The 22626-nt window shown below is 38.0% G+C and overlaps 1 protein-coding gene across 4 annotated transcripts; it reads left to right on the forward strand.

The window, feature by feature from the left end:
* Positions 1 to 432: 432 nt before the first annotated feature.
* Positions 433 to 22084, forward strand: npy2rl (neuropeptide Y receptor Y2, like). 4 transcript variants are annotated; one of them, XM_048197862.1, is made up of 6 exons: positions 433 to 679; positions 771 to 832; positions 13837 to 14506; positions 14969 to 15125; positions 18596 to 18935; positions 19039 to 22084. In XM_048197862.1, exons 3-5 carry the CDS (start codon positions 13872 to 13874, stop codon positions 18923 to 18925), a joined length of 1122 nt encoding a protein of 373 aa, XP_048053819.1. In that variant the 5' UTR covers positions 433 to 679; positions 771 to 832; positions 13837 to 13871; the 3' UTR covers positions 18926 to 18935; positions 19039 to 22084. The 4 variants fall into 4 exon arrangements, with proteins under 4 accessions (XP_048053819.1, XP_048053817.1, XP_048053815.1 ...); XM_048197860.1 differs by lacking the exons at positions 433 to 679; positions 771 to 832 and adding exons at positions 12548 to 12890; positions 13014 to 13098; XM_048197858.1 differs by lacking the exons at positions 433 to 679; positions 771 to 832 and adding an exon at positions 12548 to 12890.
* The last annotated feature ends 542 nt before the right edge of the window (positions 22085 to 22626 follow it).

Raw genomic sequence — 22626 nt, forward strand, 5'->3', positions numbered from 1 at the left:
GTACATTCTATCCCCCACTCTTAGAAAAAAAGGTTCTTTGGGGTTCTATATAGAACCCTAGGGTTCTTTAACCAACTTTATAGAACCCTTTCTGCCTAAAAGGTTCTATATAAGGAGAAAGAACCCTTTTGGCACAAAGGGTTATTTGGGCTAAATGTGCTTTATATACATTTATTTAAATGATTACACTATTGAACATTATATTTGTGTTTTTACTTCAATTTTACTTAGGCACACCTTTCATTCTGAAGAAAACAAACTTATATACATTTTCAAGTTTAATAGGTTTATTAGAAAAAATAATTGCCGCATTATCCTGAATTGAAAAAAAAAATCTAAATTAAATATAGCTTACGTTATTTCTGGATGTAGGAGCTAGGGTCAGAATTCTGCCATCTGCTGGTTAAAGAAAATCCTGTAGGAATTACTTAGATTCTGAAGTCAATTCTTATAACTCAACCCTCCAAACAGATGCATTAAATGATCTTCGACATAAACAGCAAATAACTTGCATGTGTATGCGCTGAACAGTTCTGTACTGTCTGCACGCGCAGTGTCGGATTTCAGCCGCGCGCGTCGTGCGCGAGTAATTAGAATGCGCGTGAACGCAGCATTTTAAACTTCAACCGTTACGGACGTCCGTTTGAGCTCAGCGCTCGAGAGGACGACGATTAAATTGGTAAGTGAGAAAATTAATATTTCTTACGTTATTTTAATTACATTTGCCTAAATCCTTGATATATTTACACGCCTTACATGTTTTTTTCAAGGATCAAAAAGAAGAAATGTAGTTTACGGTGCTGTCCGGGCCTGCGCTATTCTCCGCCAGGAGGTTTGTCATTTCTTACATGAATTCCTCAAATTTCTGTTAAAAAACGGTTGTGGACTGATCAATAATGGTGGCGAGAGTTCATGTTATATCCTAATACACTTTTCTTTGTACTGTAGATTGTATTGGACCTAGAAAACGCATAAAACGATGTTTCAGGAGCAGTCAAATCACGTGATCACAGCCAGACTACCCCTACTCCTAAACCTAACCATAACAGAAAACATTCTACATTTTTACATTTTAAAGGGTCATGAAAGCCCCCTGTTTTACCCTGGTCGTTCACACCTCAAAGCTCAAAAAAGTCTGTTAAAATGGGCATGTAAAGCTCTGGAAAAGTGAGAGTGTAGAGGGGGGGAAGAGGGGAGAGAACAACCAATGAAGCACAGACATAGAGCACACTCATTATACAGAAAAATAAATATTAATATATGAGCATGGAGATAATGACAACAAACTCCCAAGCACAAGGGAGAAATGTGAAAGAATATTTAATAGGGCTAATAATAGGCTACTTTGATTACATTTACGAGCACTGCAGTCTCAAAATCAGTCTTTTGTCTACTAGAATAATCGTGTTGTCGCGTTCAGATAGGCTACACCACTGTGTCCAGTTTGCACAAATAATTCATTTGAAGAAGACTTGATGAAATATGTGGGCATAACTTCACCATGCTGGTTAATGTTTGGTGCAGGAGAATGTGTGAAATAAAAACTTTAAACACGGATACTTTATTCTGTATGAGCTATGATCCACGTGGCTAGTGTTGTTAAACACAACGCGAAGCTCCACGCTGAAACCGATCATATGCGCGCTCCGCGTGTATATCATAACAATCGTATTTTTCACGTGTTCGTATTCAAACTTCAGCTCTGACCCAAAATACAAACAACACGTGCTGCCGTGCTGAGGGAAACAGCCTACATACGGCTCGCGTGTTTGAACGCAGCTAGAGCAGGCAGAGGTGAATGAGTCACACTTTTGTGACATTTGAATTTTCTGCTGTAATGCGATCTCATGCGAACATATTTTCCATTTGTGCTGGTAGATTACAAAACAATCCACATGCACACAAACCTCTTCACTGGTCGTGTCGCAGGAAAACACATTGTGTTGTAGCACTGAGGAAACTAACACCAACGATATGTATCTGAATGACAAGAGACCGAGGCAAGAGAAGTGATACATACTTCCTCATGCCTATTACAGCAATTATAATCTTATGCATACTACAGCGCAGTGATTGGATTGAATGAGCTTTAAGTCCAACGGAAACTGTTGACGTCAGCATGTTCGACCAGCCCATACTTGGAGCCAACCAGCACTCCGGATCTTGCCGGTAGTACACGATGATGTCAGATTTTGTGACGTTGCTCCGACTTTGCTTTTCAAACCGGAAGTTAGAAATCGCTTTGAAAAATGCAAAAATAACTAATTTTAACTTTTAAATAAAATTGATGAGCGTAATCCCCCCCACCCCGAAGGATCTCTGAAGGATCATGTGACATTGAAGACTGGAGGAATGATGCTGAAAATTCATTTTTGCTTTACAGGAATAAATGATATTTTAAAATACATTAAATTGTAATAAATCTATTTCACAATATTACAGTTTCACTATATTTTTGATTACATAAAATTCAGCCTTTAGAGACTTCTTTCAAAAACATTAAAAAATCTCACTGACCCCAAACTTTGGAAAGGTATAGTGTATTTTTTTTTTTTTTAATTTTTTGTAACTGATTTATTTAAAGGTGCCATCGAATTGAAAATTGAATTTACCTCAGCATAGTTGAATAACAAGAGTTCAGTACATGGAAATGACATACAGTGAGTCTCAAACTCCACTGTTTCCTCCTTCTTATATAAATCTCATTTGTTTAAAAGACCTCAGAAGAACAGGCGAATCTCAACATAACACCGACTGTTACATAACTGTCGGGATCATTAATATGTACGACCCCAATATTTGCATATGCCAGCCCATGTTCAAGGCATTAGACAAGGGCAGCCAGTATTATCGTCTGGATCTGTGCACAGCTGAATCATCAGACTAGGTAAGCAAGCAAGGACAATAGCGAAAAATGGCAGATGGAGCAATAATAACTGACATGATCCATGATGTCATGATATTTTTAGTGATATTTGTAAATTGTCTTTCTAAATGTTTTGTTAGCATGTTGCTAATGTACTGTTAAATGTGGTTAAAGTTTCTTACTGTATTCATGGAGACAAGAGCCGTTGCTATTTTCATTATTAAACACTTGCAGTCTGTATAATTCGTAAACACAACTTCATTCTTTATAAATCTCTCCAACAGTGTAGCATTAGCTGTTGGCCACGGAGCACTATCAAACTCATTCAGAATCAAATGTAAACATCCAAATAAATACCATACTTACGCGATTAGACATGCTGCATGACGAACACTTTGTAAAGATCCATTTTGAGGGTTATATTAGCTGTGTGAACTTTGTTTATGCAGTGATAGAGTCAAGAGCTCGGGAGGGGGCGGAGAGTGCGCAATTTAAAGGGGCCGCAGCATGAATCGGCGCATTTCTAATTATGCCTCAAAATAGGCAGTTAAAAAAATTAATTAAAAAAAATCTGTGGGGTATTTTGAGCTGAAACTTCAGACATTCAGGGGACACCTTAGACTTATATTACATCTTGTAAAAAAACGTTCGATGGCACCTTTAATGTTGCATTTCATACAACTAAAAAGGGCAAGATTTTTTAAAAATTTACATTTCGTTAAAAATTATTTTCTCTGTCTGTTTATTAGTCCATGCACACTCATTCGACGCTCCTGTCACGCCTGTAAGTTTGTCTGTCATTTAGATGGCACAAGCATAACTGCAATTGCTTTGATATGAATCCACAAGAGGTCTAGAGTAATCATACTCACAACGGCTTAAACACAGAGCGGCTCCCGACAGACAGATAATGGGAATGTCTTTGTGTGTAGCTCATTTCTATTAAGTCATAACATCATTTTCTTCTGCTTTTCTTGATTCAGCCCAGCACACCGCATTCTGTTGTTTAGACTGACTGAAACAATTAGCTGTCAGACGCAACTGCTGAGTGCACTCTGAGTCTTTTTTAAATTATATTTTGAATACATTGTCCAAAACAATGATGGGTGTATGAATGCATTAATTAGTGGTGCTTGCTAAGCCAAGAATTACTATTATTGCTCATAGCTGCGGTCAGGGATTTGTCAAAATACTAACGCTGTGTCCAAACCAGGCCCAACATAAATGAAGCTTTTTTTTTTTTTTGAGTAAATCTGCCCAGACCAGCCACCATGTGTAGTGTACACTTAAATAATGCATCAAATTGTGCAATTTATTGAGAAGAGATGCAAAAATGTTCATATTTTTGCCTGACAGATGATAAAATCCTTACATTGCAGGATCAGTGCAACAGTTGCGTTCTGGAAGTAAAAAAACTCCATTCATTTTGAATGATAACTTACAAGCCTTTAAAGACAGACCTACTGTGAGCTACGAGGTTGTTAATCCATGGTATTTGCTTCTGCTGAAGTCATCAGCCCACATTATTTCAGCTTATTTTCAAAATAATGTGTTTAACAGTAGAATTCCTGGTGAAAAATTACATTACCCATGACTCTGTATATGGGATTGTAGTTCTTTCCCACACTAAAACCTTCTTTTTTTTTTTTTTTTGTACTAAAACAGTACATAGTTTTGTACCTTTGTCTTTTTGTCCCATTTTCAAAAACTCTTTTGCTTCAGATCAAAATTTGTAGCTTTGTGACCCCATAACCGATTGGCTTGGTTCAAGGCTTATATGTTTAACAAAGACTATTTTAAAATCCCTATGAGAAAAATGAAAAAAAATACTTCTGGAACCAGCACCACTGAAAAAGGGGGTAGGAACTTTTGCACTAGCAACCACATTGCAACTCTATTTGTAACGTCTAACACTCTCACCCTCATGTCGTTCCAAACCTTTAAGTCCTTCTTTCATCTTTGGAACACAAATTAAGATATTTTTGATGAAATCCGAGAGGTATTTGAACCACACAGGCAGCAACGTCATTGCAACTTTTAAGGCCCAGAAAGGTAGTAAAGACATCATTAAACTAGTCCATGTGACTACAGTCCTTCAACCTTAATGTTGTGAAGTGACGAGAATACTTTTTGTGCGCAAAAATAATGACTTTATTCAACAATTTCTCATCATTCTCCTATGCTGTTGATGTAGTAAACACAGTGCAGCGCTTCTGGGTTCTACGTTAGAATGGCGGCTCAGTAGGATGCGAGGGGAGGATGCAAGGAAAGAATATTAGGACGGAGGAATCAAAGGAAATGTTATTTGTATATTGGGATGTTCTTGATCACTCGAGCGTCACTTCAAAGCGTCATCAGCTGCGCTTGAGGGATCTGCCCTTGTGTTATTTAAAAAAAAAAAAACATAAAAAAAAATATATATAATGCAAGATGTCCCATTGCAATATGTGAGATGTAAAGTTCTACTTGTACACGAGTGTGCATATACGAGAGTGCCATAGGCTGAGCAAGTTTACTGCGTCAGAAAAGCCATTCATATGGAGCTGGATATGTGATGCAAACATCCAAATGTATTAAATTATAAATCATGCATATGGTAAAACTATTTTGAGGTCATAACATAGTATTCGTAATCCACTGTAATCATAATTTGTATGAAAATGAATAAAAGTTATTGGTGTTTTACTGCCACTATAGTGTTCATTTCAGCTGGAAATGCAGTACATTGATATTTTTCAAGAAAAAAAGTAGGTAAAAATGCATCACATGTTTTTTTTTTCCAGTGAGCCTAGGTTGGATAAAATATGAATGTGAAATTACATATTAATAGTATTTTTAAACAACAGCAGGAACTGACCAGAAATTTGTTTCATTTTTTTTTTGCTAATCAACTAAATATTCTGTCTGGTTTAAAACTTTCTTCTGTTGCTGGTGACTCACTCACATACAAACATGTGCTTATGTCATCCTTCCAATATCACACACACTCACACACACACACACACACACACACACACACACACATATATATGATGTGCGTGTGAGCCTGTGTTGCCAGCACGGGTCACATCAGATGTGTCAGTGCTAACACATGCTTGAACTCTTCTAACCTGCGAACAAATACACACACACGAAGCCACGGTCATGTCAGAAGTGATTAAAATCAGTTTTCCAGTCAGCAGGGTTTGAATGAAGAGAGTTGAAGGTGCTGTGAATGAAAGACTGCTTGATATTGCTTTTGATCAATTGACGTAAACCAGGTCAAAGACCTTTTCCATTTTACTTTCAACCATTATAGCTACAGCTGTTATGTTTAAAAACTCAAGGATACACAATCAGAAGTTGAAACCCCTGTCTATTTTGAATCGTATTTGCCCCGTCCAGTGATACAAAGAGAAAAACATGAGGGCTTGTATTTTTTTCACACGCATATCAAAAATAATTTCCATCTGTCATCATTATCACCAAGCAAAATCTGTCACATAATTTAGCCAAACTGCCTTCCTTGAAATGTAGCATTGTACACAATTGTATCTATTAGTACAAAGTCCTTCCTTTGCAGGAATGTTCATATCTTCCAGGATTTCATTACTCAAGAGCAATGTATCTTCTATATACCGGTATACATCATGATATTGGACTTGCTGTGCAAGCACATCTAAATGTCAAATGACGGATAGCCTCACTATATATGAGTATAGAGGATATACAGTACATCCCTCCCAAATAGAGTTGTATATTTATCTTGCGCTCCTTACTCTGTACTTGCAAGTGAGAGAGGGAGAGAGAGGTGGGTTGGAAGTAACTGGGCTCCAGGCTTTTCTTCTGAACTCGTACAAAGGGCGGATGAGGAGAAACAGAGAGAGTGGGGCTAACACTGAGAGATCAGATAAAAGGTCAAACTATAAAAGCACCATAAAAGTGGTCCATATGGCTTGTGTACAATATTACAGTTCTTCTGATGTCAGGTAACAGTGTTATGTGAGGAACATGTTGAAATTTTAAGTTGTTATTCACTGATCATCTTCAACTCAAATATGACTTCTGAAATCTTGGAATATTATGCAATGTCACTGCTGTTGTAATGCTATATATATACACAGAATTGTTGACATTTTTGCAGATTTATTAAAAAAGAAAAACTGAAATATCACGTGGTCCTAAGTATTCAGACCCTTTGCTGTGACACTCATATATTTAACCCTTTGACGCGTACGATCACACCGGTGTGATCAGCCTTGGCTGGCCCCAGGAGCGTACGATCACACCGGTGTGATTAGAACGTTCAGTGCATTACGTGATCAACTGCCAAATTCAAATGTGCGTGCACGCTTTAACTGGCGCTAAACCAGAGACGGACGCGCGCAGCGCTTTTCATATATCACATATATGCAGTGTTTTCAACCAAATAATATTCATTTAAGGTTTCAGACATTTAAATACACATGAGTACTAACAAAACAATATATTTAGAGTTTGTAAAATACACAATGATGTCTATAGAAGCGGAAATAACAACCTTTTCCATTATAACTTGACAACACGTTTAATTCATATCAGATACACATTGTGAAAGTAACTTAAAAGCTTACTCTATTCTTCCCCAGTTCACCGGCACACTTACTTTCATGTATTTCGGGAGAAGTGGATAAATTCACGGGTTGTAAATCCAACAGATCCGATTCTCTGCGCGGTGCAAACTAACATGGCGGCGCCCATCGCTCATATGGCTCAACTAACGCGATCGTTATAAAGGTGTTTAAACAGCAAAACACATCCACTTGCACATATTTGGCAATCGGAATATTATATATTTCATGCTATAGTTATAGTTGTGAATATTTTGAATAAAAAAGGAAAAATTAAATGAAAGCAGATCATCTTTCATACAGTGCTGCGGTGTGTCACGTAACAAGCAATGACGCGTCACCATGGAAACCATAAAGTGATACGTTCTAAATAACGGTCGCCTTAAAAAACTCACGCTGGGGGGTCAGACAGAATATTTGAAACTTATGTGCGAAAGGGTTAACTCAGGTGCTGTCCATTTCTTCTGATCATCCTTGAGATGGTTCTACACCTTCATTTGAGTGTAGCTGTGTTTGATTATACTGATTGGACTTGATTAGGAAAGCCACACACCTGTCTATATAAGACCTTACAGCTCACAGTGCATGTCAGAGCAAATGAGAATCATGAGGTCAAAGGAACTGCCTGAAGAGCTCAGAGACAGAATTGTGGCAAGGCACAGATCTGGCCAAAGTTACAGAAAAATTTCTGCTGCACTTAAGGTTCCTTAGAGTACAGTGGCCTCCATAATCCTTAAATGGAAGACGTTTGGGACAAACAGAACCCTTCCTAGAGCTAACTGAGCCATCGGGGGAGAAGAGCGTTGGTGAGAGAGGTAAAGAAGAACCCAAAGATCACTGTGGCTGAGCTCCAGAGATGCAGTCGGGAGATGGGAGAAAGTTGTAGAAAGTCAACCAGCACTGCAGCCCTCCACCAGTCGAGGCTTTATGGCAGAGTGGCCCGACGGAAGCCTCTCCTCCGTGCAAGACACATGAAAGCCCGCATGGAGTTTGCTAAAAAAAACACCTGAAGGACTCCAAGATGGTGAGAAATAAGATTCTCTGGTCTGATGAGACCAAGATAGAACTTTTTGGCTTTAATTCTAAGCGGTATGTGTGGAGAAAACCAGGCACTGCTCATCACCTGTCCAATACAGTCCCAACAGTGAAGCATGGTGGTGGCACCATCATGCTGTGGGGGTGTTTTTCAGCTGCAGGGACAGGACGACTGGTTGCAATTGAGGGAAAGATGAATGCGGCCAAGTACAGGGATATCCTGGACAAAAACCTTCTCCAGAGTGCTCAGGACCTCAGACTGGGCCGAAGGTTTACCTTCCAACAAGACAATGACCCTAAGCACACAGCTAAAACAACGAAGGAGTGGCTTCACAACAACTCTGTGACTGTTCTTGAATGGCCCAGCCAGAGCCCTGACTTAAACGCAATTGAGCATCTCTTGAGAGACCTAAAATGGCTGTCCACCAGCGTTTACCATCCAACCTGACAGAACTGGAGAGGATCTGCAAGGAGGAATGACAGAGGATCCCCAAATCCAGGTGCGAAAAACTTGTTGTATCTTTCCCAAAATGACTCATGGACCATGGCTGTATTAGATCAAAAGGGTGCTTCTACTAAATACTGAGCAAAGGGTCTGAATACTTAGGACCATGTGATATTTCAGTTTTTCTTTTTTAATAAATCTGCAAAAATGACAACAATTCTGTGTTTTTCTGTCAATATGGGGTGCTGTGTGTACATTAATGAGGAAAAAAATGAACAAATGATTTTAGCAAATGGCTGCAGTATAACAAAGAGTCAAAAATTTAAGGGGGTCTGAATACTTTCCGTACCCACTGTATATACAGTGCACGTGTGTGCGTGTGTGTGGTTAGACATAAGATTTAGATTAAATGCATTAGTGTTGGCATCATTTTAGGCAGAAAATAAAGGCTAAAAGATGCAACTATTAGCCAGTTTAAGAACAGAACAGCATTTTTCATTTCTCTACTTTTCTTTATCACACATCTGATGGTGCAACGATAAGAGGAATTGGAGAGCAGCTCACTGCTGTGAAAGGCTGTGCAAAAGGCTGGTCTAATCTCCATCATTAAACCCACATAATACATCACAGCCAAACTCTCATAGACAGCTTTTACACTGCTGCTTGGTAAATATATTAAAAACACAAATTTTCTAAGACTAAAACACAGAAACATGGCAAAACACACACACAGTATATGCCAATACATCACAGCCGTATGCCCTCGGCCAACTGTGACCCTTTTGCTGCATAAGTATATTAAAATACAATGCATGGAAGCACACACTTTCTTCAGGCACAACCACATGCACACACAATTAGATATGTTATGAAAAGAGTTTTTTAAGAATTGAATGTATATATATCGGCCTAGTTTGTTTATTGGTATGACAGCAGTTTACAAAAATGCATCTGGGCAGAAAATTAATGTGATATTTCATGACAAGATATTTCAGCATGGCATGCATCAATAGTTAGCTGTATTCAGCATAATTAGTACATACACAGTATGATGGACAGACTTTATTAGCCATAAACACACTATTAGAGTCACTGTTTCTGACTTGAGGGCTTCATCTGTTAGTCAGAACAAACATGAGAGGCTCAGTCAAAAAAGTGAATGTGAGCATTTTTATGACTCCCTCACACAGTGTTGTGTCCACTTATTTAACAAGTGTACGTAAATATGTACATATTTAAACATGCAAACATTACAAATTTGCAAATGCGAGTTAATTGCCTTTGTATCTATAACAGTGTGCTTGAACAGTGGGAGATTTACAAATGTGCCGCACTTACTGGGTAATAGTTTGTCCAAAAATGAAAAATCATTTACTTAGCCTCATGTCATTCCAAACCCATGATGTTCTTTCTGCTGTGAAACAGAATGAGATGCTTTGAAGAATGTTCACACTGTGACCATAGGACATCAATCTAAAAACATTCTACAAAATTCCATGGAACACAAGAAATGGGGGTGTTTTAAATAATGACAGAACACTGGAACATGTCCTGAATTCAGCAGTGAATGAGAATTTGAATTGAGATAGCAAACAGGATGCAGAATTGCAATTCACATTTGAAGTAATTAAAATGATTGAAATGTACACACTTGAAAAAATAACTTGTTGGTCTAACTTAGTTCAATTATGACACCTATTTCCACACAGTTGAACTGATTTATTTGAACTTAAGCTAGGTTAGTTGTACTGATGAGTAAAATTCATCCTAATACACATACATGTTTCATGACTGTTGAGAGGGGTAAAGCTGATGACAATACTGTGTAAATTATGTGCTGGCCCTCAAACTAATTTATTTATATTTCTATAAAAACTAAACAAAAAAAACACTTTTTCATACACTAAGTGTAACATTTGTAGCATGCAAGTAATGATCAGATAAAGAATTACTCATCACTGGCTTTAACACAGTTTAAGCTTGTTGAGAACAACAGAGATATATATCATGTAGCCACCCAGACCCTAACCACAAGGTCTACACTTCAGCATAATGGTAACCTCAGAAAATCGACATAACATAAACTCTTTTAAATGTCAAATATAACTGAACATCAAACTTTAAAAGGTATTTCCCTTTACTAAAAAAACACATTAAACAGCACTTCACGAGTTCACATATCCATATAATTAAATGGAGTAAAGTTTTGCGTATTTGGCGTGCTGTCTGGGGAGAGGGCTCCGAGCTCGGAATTTTGGCCCGAACCCAGAGTACTCCCCCCGGTGTGGTAGAAGTAGATAGAACTATAAGTGAGGAGATGGGGTGGAGGAGGGATGCTGATAAACTCTCAGATGAACAGAAGTCAGTCTGCTGAATTTATACCTTTTGACATTGGTTGAGTTGATTAACTGAATGCTCTCCACCTGTGCTAATTAGGTTAATTATCTGAACTTGCTCCTCCCGAATTTTGTTAATAAAACATCATTTAAAGGGTTAGTTCACCCAAAAATGAAAATTCTGTCATTTATTACTTACCCTCATGCCGTTCCACACCCGTAAGACCTTTGTTAATCTTCGGAACACAAATTAAGATATTTTAGTTGAAATCCGATGGCTCCGTGAGGCCTCCATAGGAAGCAATGACACTTCCTCTCTCAAGATCCATAAAGGTACTAAAAGCACATTTAAGTCGGTTCATGTGAGATATTAATACAGTAGTTCAATATTAATATTATAAAGTGACGAGAATATTTTTGGAGCGCCAAAAAAACAAAATAACGACTTATAAAGTGATGGCTGATTTCAAAACACTGCTTCAGGAAGCATCAGAGCACAAATGGATCCGTGTGTCGAATCTGCTGTTCGGAGCGCCAAGGTCACGTGATTTCAGCTGATGGCAGTTTGACACGCGATCTGAATCATGATTCGACACACTGATTCATTTGTGCTCCGAATCTTCATGAAGCAGTGTTTTGAAATCGGCCATCACTAAATAAGTCATTATTTTGTTTTTTTTGGCGCTCCAAAAATATTCTCATCGCTTTATAATATTAATATTGAACCACTGTACTCACATGAACCGATTTAAATATATTTTTAGTACCTTTATGGATCTTGAGAGAGGAAGTGTCCATTGCTCCCTATGGAGGCCTCAAGGAGCTATCGGATTTCAACTTAATTTGTGTTCCGAAGATTAACGAAGGTCTTACGGGTGTGGAACAGCATGAGGGTAAGGAATAAATGACAGAATTTTCATTTTTGGGTGAACTAACCCTTTAATTTCAACATTTACTGTCCCGATCTATCCCTACGCAAAGCATGCTGGGAACTTGAAAACCACTGCCCAGTTTCAATCAATGCAACATAAATGATTCATGTAGTCCCAACACAAATGGTTTAGGTTAACCTAACACTTTGCAAATTTAATTTCATTTAACATAATACAATTAAGTGCAAATGACAATTAAGTAAAAAACTAAAGATTTGTGTTGGTTCAGCTTATTTTATTTAAATAAACTGAGTGAGCAGCTAGAATCATTTTTTTGAGTGCAGAAATTCACATAATTGTAATTTGTAACTTTTTTAACTTTAGAGGGTTTTTTTTTTTCTTTTATTAAACTGAACCTAGCCACCGTGATTCATCCCTCTCCCTCTCTTCCCTATCGAGAACTCTGAACATGTGGGTTTGGCTTGTGTGGATGGATGTAATTCAGTCGCGAGCGTCAGAGACGGTTGAGCTCCACAGCCCACCTCACCTGAAACTCAGTCTCTCTTTCAGGAAAACATATTGACTGGAAAAGAAAACAGAAAGAAACTTGTACTTGTTTATTTTTGTCAATATATAGATATAGCTACATAACATTTCTGAAGATCTCAATTTAACTAATGGTGATGTATCCTGACTCGCATGACGTATTATTGGAGACGGTGAGGTGAATGCGCTGCCTGGGCACTGGTAAGTCATTCCAATATAATTCATTGGTAGTCCAAACACGTATTTTCATAATTTCCCGGAAACGGGCATTAATAATACATGCTACGAACATTTATACGCCTCGCAATTTCTTCGTTTATTTAGTGCGTCTCGTGCGCTCCTTCACGGACCATTTCGCCGTCGTTGTCCATATCCCGGGAAGTGTGCCATGAAGTTTCCACGGACTACGGTGTGTGTTTATGTCTCCTAGTGATAATGGTTTTGTCGTTTGCCTATTTGTCTCTCAGATAAAGACACTGGAGTGTCCTCGAGCGCAGGCAAGCCGTGCGTAATGAGTTCTTAACCCGCCGAGTATATTTACCTAAATGAAAGTGACCTAACAACTTGCCTCAGAAGAAGTCGATACGCCTTCTTTCGCTGTTGGAAATAAAAGAATATAGTCACGCCAGGATTTTTTTTCTTTTTCTGACAGACTCTATCTGAGAGGATATGAAATCGCCCGGGATAGAGATTCATACTATCCGGTAGTCACTTGTAAGTGTGATATGCATGTAAATTCGAAATAGGCTCAATTTTAATGTTCATACTTCAGTATATGGTGAGGGTAGATGTTTTTTTTTAAATATTTACTACATTATAATAAGTTTTACTTATTACTATTATTTAAGGAATGCTTTCTAAAAACACTGATTAGTTCTTCAAACTTAATGCTAATATTTCGTGATAAACAATATCGCGATAAACAGGCCAAACTGTTCGCTATGTATAATAATTGTCAATTTGATACTTTTAGTGTGAATTTTTGCATGTTTATTCTGTTCTGTGTATTTTATTGTCTAAATATCTATGTATATATGTATGTATGTATGTATCTATCTATCTATCTGTCTATCTATCTATCCATTTCTGCTTGGATGGTTTTAATCCTGAAAGGATTCCTAATGTCAGTTCAAACCTGTGTTTTCAGGTCTTTCTCTATAATATCGCATGGCCATGTGATAAATGGATTCCCTCAGTTTAATTAATGGCTCCTCTGGGAGCAAAGACCTGGCCATTGGAGAGGATTCATCTGACATGACTCTGAATCATCCTCTGCTAGAGCTGGGAGACAGCACCAAGCTTCTCGGGGTCCAGGTGGTTCTGATCTTGGCATACTCTACCATCATCCTTTTGGGCGTTGTGGGGAACTCTCTGGTGATTTATGTGGTTTACAAATTTAAGACACTTCGTACCGTCACCAACTTCTTCATCGCAAACCTAGCCGTGGCCGATCTACTCGTCAACACGTTGTGTCTCCCGTTCACGCTGGCTTACACTCTCCTCAGGGAATGGAAGTTTGGACAAGTGCTTTGTTTCACTCTGCCGTACGCTCAAGGTCTCGCCGTCCACGTCTCTACAATTACATTAAATGTAATTGCGCTGGACCGGCATAGATGCATCGTTTACCACCTAGACACTCGAATGTCAAAGGACACCTGCTTTCTGGTCATTGCCATCACCTGGATAGTAAGCGCCATCCTGGCGAGCCCACTGGCCATATTCAGAGAGTATGGGATTGTAGATCTTTCTCCAGATGACTCCATTGAGGTTTGTGGAGAGAAATGGCCTGACAGTAGTACAGACAGCACTCTATACTCGTGAGTATCAGACATGCATATTTTAATGAACGCCATTATTACAGTTTCCTCATGCCCTCAAGATGCCACAAATGTATGCTGTGTTCATTTATCAAGTGTCAGTGTTTCATGATTGCACTGAAAGCACAAAGATCTGCATATATTATAGATGAATATACTTATTTGTGATGATTTAAACTTTGATATTTGTGTAAACAGGCATCAAATAGATTTTGATCACCTGAAACTTTGTGAATTATTTAGATTTTGATTCAATGTTGCTGTATATGCTCATAGATTTACTCTCCGTTTTTATCTTTGAAAGCCTTGTTTGTTCTGTAACAGATAAATTACAGCTAAAATGAGTCATGGCTTGTTTAATTTTGGAACAAGAGTACATGTTTTTTGAAAGCATCTTTAACAATGGCATAATGACACTCTTAAGCTGCACTTATGTCGATGATGGCTGTTTTCTTTCTCCAGAATCTCCACACTGCTGCTGCAATATGTATTGCCTCTGGCAATCATCTCTTTTGCCTACATCCGTATCTGGAGTAAACTCCGCAATCATGTCAGCCCAGTTGGTCGTAACGACAGGCATCATCGCCGACGCAAGACCACCAAGATGCTGGTAACCATGGTGGGTACAGTTCCCAGCTTTTCTAAGTGAATATTATGTCATATTCCTGCATCATTATATCATTTTAGAATTTCACACTTTGAAGACAGCAAAAAGCCTCTTAATATAAGCAATGAGTAATTAGTGGTTGACCAAAATGAGTTTTTATAATGGCTTTTTATGGCTATAGACCTGGGTGGCCAATATAATGCAGATAAATAAATAATACTATATGCACACTCTACCATTCAAAAGTTTGAGGTTCCAGCCTGCATTTATTTGATCAAAATTACAGTAAAAGCTGTATATTTTCACAAATATTGTGAAATAGTATTACAATTTAAAATAACATGTTTTCTACTTGAATATATTTTAAAATGAAATTAATTCCTGTAATGGAAAAAGCTGAATTTTTCAGCATCATTACTCCAGTCTTCTTCAGTGTTACATGATCTTTCAGAAATCATTATAATATACTGATTTGGTGCTCAGTTTTGCTTCTTAATGATAATGTTCACCTAAAAATTAAATTTCTGTCATCATTTACTCACCCTGTTGTTCCAAAACACAAATGAAGATATTTTTAATGAAATCTGGGCAATTTCTGTCCCATAGACAGCTACGCAACTACCACATTCTTGCTTCAAAAAGTTCATAAAGAGATCGTAAAAATAATCCATATGATTTGAGTGTATTCCAATTTTTCGGAGAAGTTTGTTCTCGCACATCAAGCAGTTTCGGTTGAGCTTCTGTTTATGTTCGCTGATCAATGTTTATATTGAATAAAAGTCTAAATTCAATCTGTTCATTATACAAAACAATCCAGTCTCTTCAGAAAATTTGACTAAACTACTCAAATCATATGGATTAGATATATTTATATATACAGTGGGTACGGAAAGTATTCAGACCCCCTTACATTTTTCACTCTTTGTTATATTGCAGCCATTTGCTAAAATCATTTAAGTTCATTTTTTTCCTCATTAATGTACACACAGCACCCCATATTGACAGAAAAACACAGAATTGTTGACATTTTTGCAGATTTATTAAAAAAGAAAAACTGAAATATCACATGGTCATATATTTAACTCAGGTGCTGTCCATTTCTTCTGATCATCCTTGAGATGGTTCTACACCTTCGTTTGAGTCCAGCTGTGTTTGATTATACTGATTGGACTTGATTAGGAAAGCCACACACCTGTCTATATAAGACCTTACAGCTCACAGTGCATGTCAGAGCAAATGAGAATCATGAAGTCAAAGGAACTGCCTGAAGAGCTCAGAGACAGAATTGTGGCAAGGCACAGATCTGGCCAAGGTTACAAACAAATTTCTGCTGCACTTAAGGTTCCTAAGAGCACAGTGGCCTCCATAATCCTTAAATGGAAGACGTTTGGGACGACCAGAACCCTTCCTAGAGCTGGCCGTCCGGCCAAACTGAGCTATCGGGGGAGAAGAGCCTTGGTGAGAGAGGTAAAGAAAAAGCCAAAGATCACTGTGGCTGAGCTCCAGAGATGCAGTCGGGAGATGGGAGAAAGTTGTAGAAAGTCAACCATCACTGCAGCCCTCCACCAGTCGGGGCTTTTAAGCCTCTCCTCAGTGCAAGACACATGAAAGCCCGCATGGAGTTTGCCAAAATGGTGAGAAATAAGATTCTCTGGTCTGATGAGACCAAGATAGAACTTTTTGCCCTTCATTCTAAGCGGTATGTGTGGAGAAAACCAGGCACTGCTCATCACCTTTCCAATACAGTCCCAACAGTGAAGCATGGTGGTGGCAGCATCATGCTGTGGGGGTGTTTTTCAGCTGCAGGGACAGGACGACTGGTTGCAATCGAGGGAAAGATGAATGCGGCCAAGTACAGGGATATCCTGGACAAAAACCTTCTCCAGAGTGCTCAGGACCTCAGACTGGGCCGAAGGTTTACCTTCCAACAAGACAATGACCCTAAGCACACAGCTAAAATAACGAAGGAGTGGCTTCACAACAACTCTGTGACTGTTCTTGAATGGCCCAGCCAGAGCCCTGACTTAAACCCAATCGAGCATCTCTGGAGAGACCTAAAAATGGCTGTCCACCAACGTTTACCATCCAACCTGACAGAACTGGAGAGGATCTGCAAGGAGAAATGGCAGAGGATCCCCAAATCCAGGCTGTATTAGATCAAAAGGGTGCTTCTACTAAATACTGAGCAAAGGGTCTGAATACTTAGGACCATGTGATATTTCAGTTTTTCTTTTTTAATAAATCTGCAAAAATGTCAACAATTCTGTTTTTTTCTGTCAATATGGGGTGCTGTGTGTACATTAATGAGGGGGAAAAAATGAACTTTTTTAAAGTAAATGGCTTTTTAGCAAATGGCTGCAATATAACAAAGAGTGAAAAATTTAAGGGGGTCTGAATACTTTCCGTACCCACTCTTTCCGTTTTGAACTTTAAGTTGTTATGTAATTTAATTACAGATATTTCTGATGTAATGAACTATAGACTATAGAACAATTCTGTATATAAAACAATAATGGATTTAACATCAAAATTTAATGTCTAATCTTAAAATGTATGTTTTTAATGAAATCATCTCCCTTTAAATACTTTGACCAGTTCAAGAATAATTTATGACATTTTATGTTATTTTTTTGAAAGAATTAAAACAACAGTTTCATGTCTATCCCTGTATTGTTCAACTGAAATTACTTTTTATTTAGTTATTTAGAAAGTGACATGTAGCCAGGTATTGTGTCCCATACCTGGAATTTGTGCTCTGCATTTCACCCATCCAAGTGCACACACACACACACACACACACACACACACACACACACACACACACACACACACACACACATCGTGAACAAACACCCAAGGGCAGTCACTTTTGTTGTGGCGCCTGTGGAGCAATTGGGGGTTAGGTGCCTTGCTCAAGGTCATCTCAGTTGTGGGTAATGAGAGTGGAGGAGAGTGCTGTTCATTTACTCCCCCACCTACATTTCCTGCCAATATCGATCTATCTATCTATCTATCTATCTATCTATCTATCTATCTATCTATCTATCTATCTATCTATCTAATTACTCAAACCTGCGACCTCTGCATAACAAGTCCTTCCAATACATGGCCAAATATCACCTGCATCTGCCATTATGTCAGCCTATCATTATCAAATTTAAAACCTGGATTTCTACAGTAGATGAGTTCTGATGTTCACAACAAAGACTTTTTAGATTGTGTGTATTTTCTCTTTTTATTCTCTTGAGCCAGGACTGCTAGAACAGCATGCATCTTTCCCAAGAGCATTTCCACATTAGAAGCAGTCTTCTGTAACCCAAATATTTTAGAGTTATTTTCTTCACGGTTATTTTGAAAGAGGTTATAGTAGCCAATATTATAAATAGAGAATTAGACCAGCATGTAGATCAGGCTTTTAATGGCAGCTTGACCAGACATGATGCAGCATGCATACAGATAACCTCTCCCCCTGTCTGTTGCAGGTCGTGGTGTTTGCAGTCAGCTGGTTGCCTTTTCACGCCTTCCAGCTCGCCATTGACATTGACCACAGCGTGCTGGACATGAAGGACTTCCGGCTTCTTTACACTGTTTTCCACATTGTGGCCATGTGCTCGACGTTCGCCAACCCTCTGGTGTATGGTTGGATGAACCGTAACTACCGCAGCGCCTTTGTTGCAGTCTTTCGTTGCAAGGAACGGCTTGATTTATTGCACGCCGAGGGCCAGGCTGCCCCAGCGGTTCGCAGCAAACCAAAAAAGGCTCTGGAAGCCCAAGATATGGTGACGACACATCTCAATGCAACAGATGTCTGAGGTGACAAAGGTAAACCAAATGTCTGTCTGTCTGTCTATCTATCTATTTATCTGTCTGTCTGTCTGTCTGTCTGTTGGTCTAAAATGTGATTCTTTCCATTTATATGGTTTAGGTGAGGATACAGAAAGGATTTCTGATGTGAACTTAGCACTGTCGAGGATTCATCTTGGTGGATTCATCACAACTCCTTAGTGATTTATGTGGTCTCCAAATTTAAGACACTTCATACCATCACTAATTTTTTGTTGGCACACCTTGCCATGGTTGATCTGCTTGTCATCATGGTGTTTCCCATCTATGCTGGGTTACACCACACTGTGGGAATGGAGTTTGAAAGTGCTTTATTTCACTCTACTGTATACTCAAGGTCTTGCTGTCCATGTCCTATGTTAAATGAAATTGTGCTGGTGGCATCTTCGCAACAGTGTGACCTAGCTAAATTCTACATTGTGAACTAAGTTCAATAAAAGAGCACAGATTCTCATCATCTTCATCAGTGCATCTTCCCTAAGATCTATGAGGTGACTGAATGGGAGGTATATAATCTCCCATATATATACTTGAAAAAAGAACATTTTAAACAATATACCTGGATCTTGCTATATGCGGATGCTTCTCCATTCGTAGGAAAGATGACTGTATGCAGTTTTGTTCATCATGGAAGAAAGTTCCTCATCATGATGACTTTTGGGTGTTATCATACAATGAATTTGTGCACCTTGGATCTTCAACCTCACAATGGCTCTGTAATCTGTAAGCAGCCATCATCTCGTGTGGACTTACAGGCAGGTCGAGCACTCAAATGGTTCTGGAAATTGTTAACAGCAAATTGCATCTCCTTTCATCTGAAAGTAATTTGCACCGAGGAATAGTGTGCCGGCACTCCTTTAGACTAACAACAGCACAAAGACAGGGAGATGTTTCTATCCCTGCGGTATGAATGTTTCAACACATAGATCTGTATTATCCTCTCCATTAAAACCTTGAAGGACATTCTGTCAGTTCAGTACTTTTCATATTAAAATATTATGAATGTGTTTGATCTAAAATACAGCACAGTTATCATTGACAGTACCTGATGGATCAAAGTGTATTGTTCACTTGCTAGTTCACTTTTTAAAAACTTCACCTTAGTAATGTGCAAATATGACAACAGAAAAAAAAGGAAAAAACAACATTTGTAACGGAAATATGCTTTCTACTGTATGCTGTTCTCTTCTGTAAAGCTGTCACCTTTGCAATCACCATGCCAGATGAATGTAATTACATGGCAAATCTATTTATATATATAAATATCTGACACACAATATGTATATTATAGGAATTAATCTACCAACATGAAAATATATTTCCCTATGTTCTCCAATTTCCTGAAAGAAAATCGATCGCAAAGCTGAAAAAGTGATGACTCATACAAATTATGGGATTTCTGATGTATTTCTATTGACATGGAAGGGACATGCCTGCCCACTGACGTACCAAATTACTCCTTTTAGCCTACACTGTCTGCAGGAAATGAGAATGCCTCATTTAATTAGCACTATGGGCTTCTGTGTGGATCCCACTTCAATTTGGGCTGTGAATTGAGAATTATTAATAAGATATACCAGCATTAAATGTTGATAGTGTCATTTGTGTTCAAGGAATATTCTGGGTTTAATAGTAGTTAAAAGCTCTCTTGCCATAGAAAATAATTTTGACATGTTCTTCAGCATGTAAAAACAATTTACAATGGAGGTCTAAGAGGCATTACATAGGATAAACATTTAAAAACTGGGTAACACTTTACAATGAGGTTCATTAGTTAACATTAGTTAACTACATTAGTTAACATGAACTAATAATGAACTGCACTTCTACAGCATTTATTAATCTTTGTTAATGTTAATTTCAACATTTACTAATTCATTATTAAGATCTTTTGAGCATTGTGAACTAACAAACAATGAACAACTGTATTTTCATTAACTAACGTTAACGAAGATTAGTAAATACAGTAACAAATGTATTGCTCATTGTTAGTTCATGTTAGTTAATACATTAACTAATGTTTAACTAATGAACCTTATTGTAAAGTGTTACCAAAAACTGTAGATTTGAAAGCTGACCATGTCTAACATTCACAAGATACATACAAAAGTACCAGAAAAGGACTGTTTACATGAGTCCACTCATAGGAATTACATCTGTAATGCATAAGCAGACATTCATCTGATGAGAAAAAATAGCTCCACTGCTAGGACTTTTAAAGTTGACATGAATGGCTTCAAAATAGCTTCTTAAATGGCTTCAGAGAAATATGCATGTGCATTACCGTTGTTCCAACCAAGTTTGATGCAGCAAGTTTATAGCATCAAGCTATTTGCCCACCACACAGAATGAAAATCATGATAAAATCATAGCCAATCAGAATATATGAGTGAGATTTTGGACCAATAGTCCTTTCAATGAATCACTTCGCGTCTGTCTGGGACATTGTAAACATATAGGCCTACAATTTATTTCAAACTTATAGTCTGTGGCAATTATCAGCATGCCGCTACTGAAACATTTCTTCACAAGAGAAAGATTACTGTGAGTCAGAACGCCAAATAGTCAAGTGGTGCCTAATTATTTAGTTGACTTTTTCTTTTATGTTCCAAATGCAGCACAAACACACAAAGTCAACAAAATCAGCAGTCCAGTTTTTCTTCAGGGATCTTATTTCACACATCAAAATGTGTTTGTGTGAGGGTGTTACAAAAACAGCCGCTAGTGTTGATCAGCCAGCTTTATTTATATGAGATTTTAATCATTATATTTACATGAGCTTTTTAGCTGGCATAGTTTGAGAAAAGGCTAACAACAGATTTTTGCTCTGCAAACCATTTTCAATGTAACATACAGTACTTATAAATGTATATTTGTGGATCTGTTTTTGTGAAATGTCATACTTGCAAGTGTTTGTATTAACAGATGTGTTTACATTTAAAAACAAAAAGAGACTTATATATACATTATGTACCAAAACTTTGGTTGAAGCTGACCAAATTGTGCTGTGATACATTCAAATTATTTTTGAATGTTGTGTAATTCGCAATTTATTTGTGGTAGTGGTTGAAAATTGAGATAATGGCTCAAATGTTCTTTGTAAATAAACTTATTTGAATTGAATCTCACAAAAGAAATTGAAGTCAGGTGATTTACTAATGCCGATTGTCCTTATCTCAGGATTTTGTATTCACACTGGGCTTTAGATGACAGTTCATGCAGTTCTAATACATGCAGACATAAAGCAATCCCTCTCTAAAGCCGGGGACACACCTAACGATTGTAAGGCCGATTATGAATGTAATTTGATACTTACGACTGATCATGTCCAATCGCGCCGAGTCAGAGCCAGTTGCGTTCAGTCGGTGTTTACAGTTGGTGCTTAAAATCGTGCAGTGTGCTGCGTCTAACGATTCTAGTCTTAGAATTTTAGAAAGTCATTGCCAGTCCTCCTCGCAAAGATTCTTCTCAAATTTGATAATTCCCACTTCTGAAGTAGTGATTACGAGCAAATCGCATTCAAGTTTCGAAAGGAAAGTCATTTTTACAATAGCGCTGAGAGCACGTGAAGGCAGCATAATATTTGCGACTGATGACGTCTCTGTTTCCTTGGAGACTGTGTCAGGCGATTGTAAACAAGCGGCGAAATGGCGTCAAAAAACGTTTGCAA

Source organism: Megalobrama amblycephala, linkage group LG7 (genome assembly GCF_018812025.1).
Source record: "Megalobrama amblycephala isolate DHTTF-2021 linkage group LG7, ASM1881202v1, whole genome shotgun sequence".
In the NCBI taxonomy this organism is placed as follows: domain Eukaryota; kingdom Metazoa; phylum Chordata; class Actinopteri; order Cypriniformes; family Xenocyprididae; genus Megalobrama; species Megalobrama amblycephala.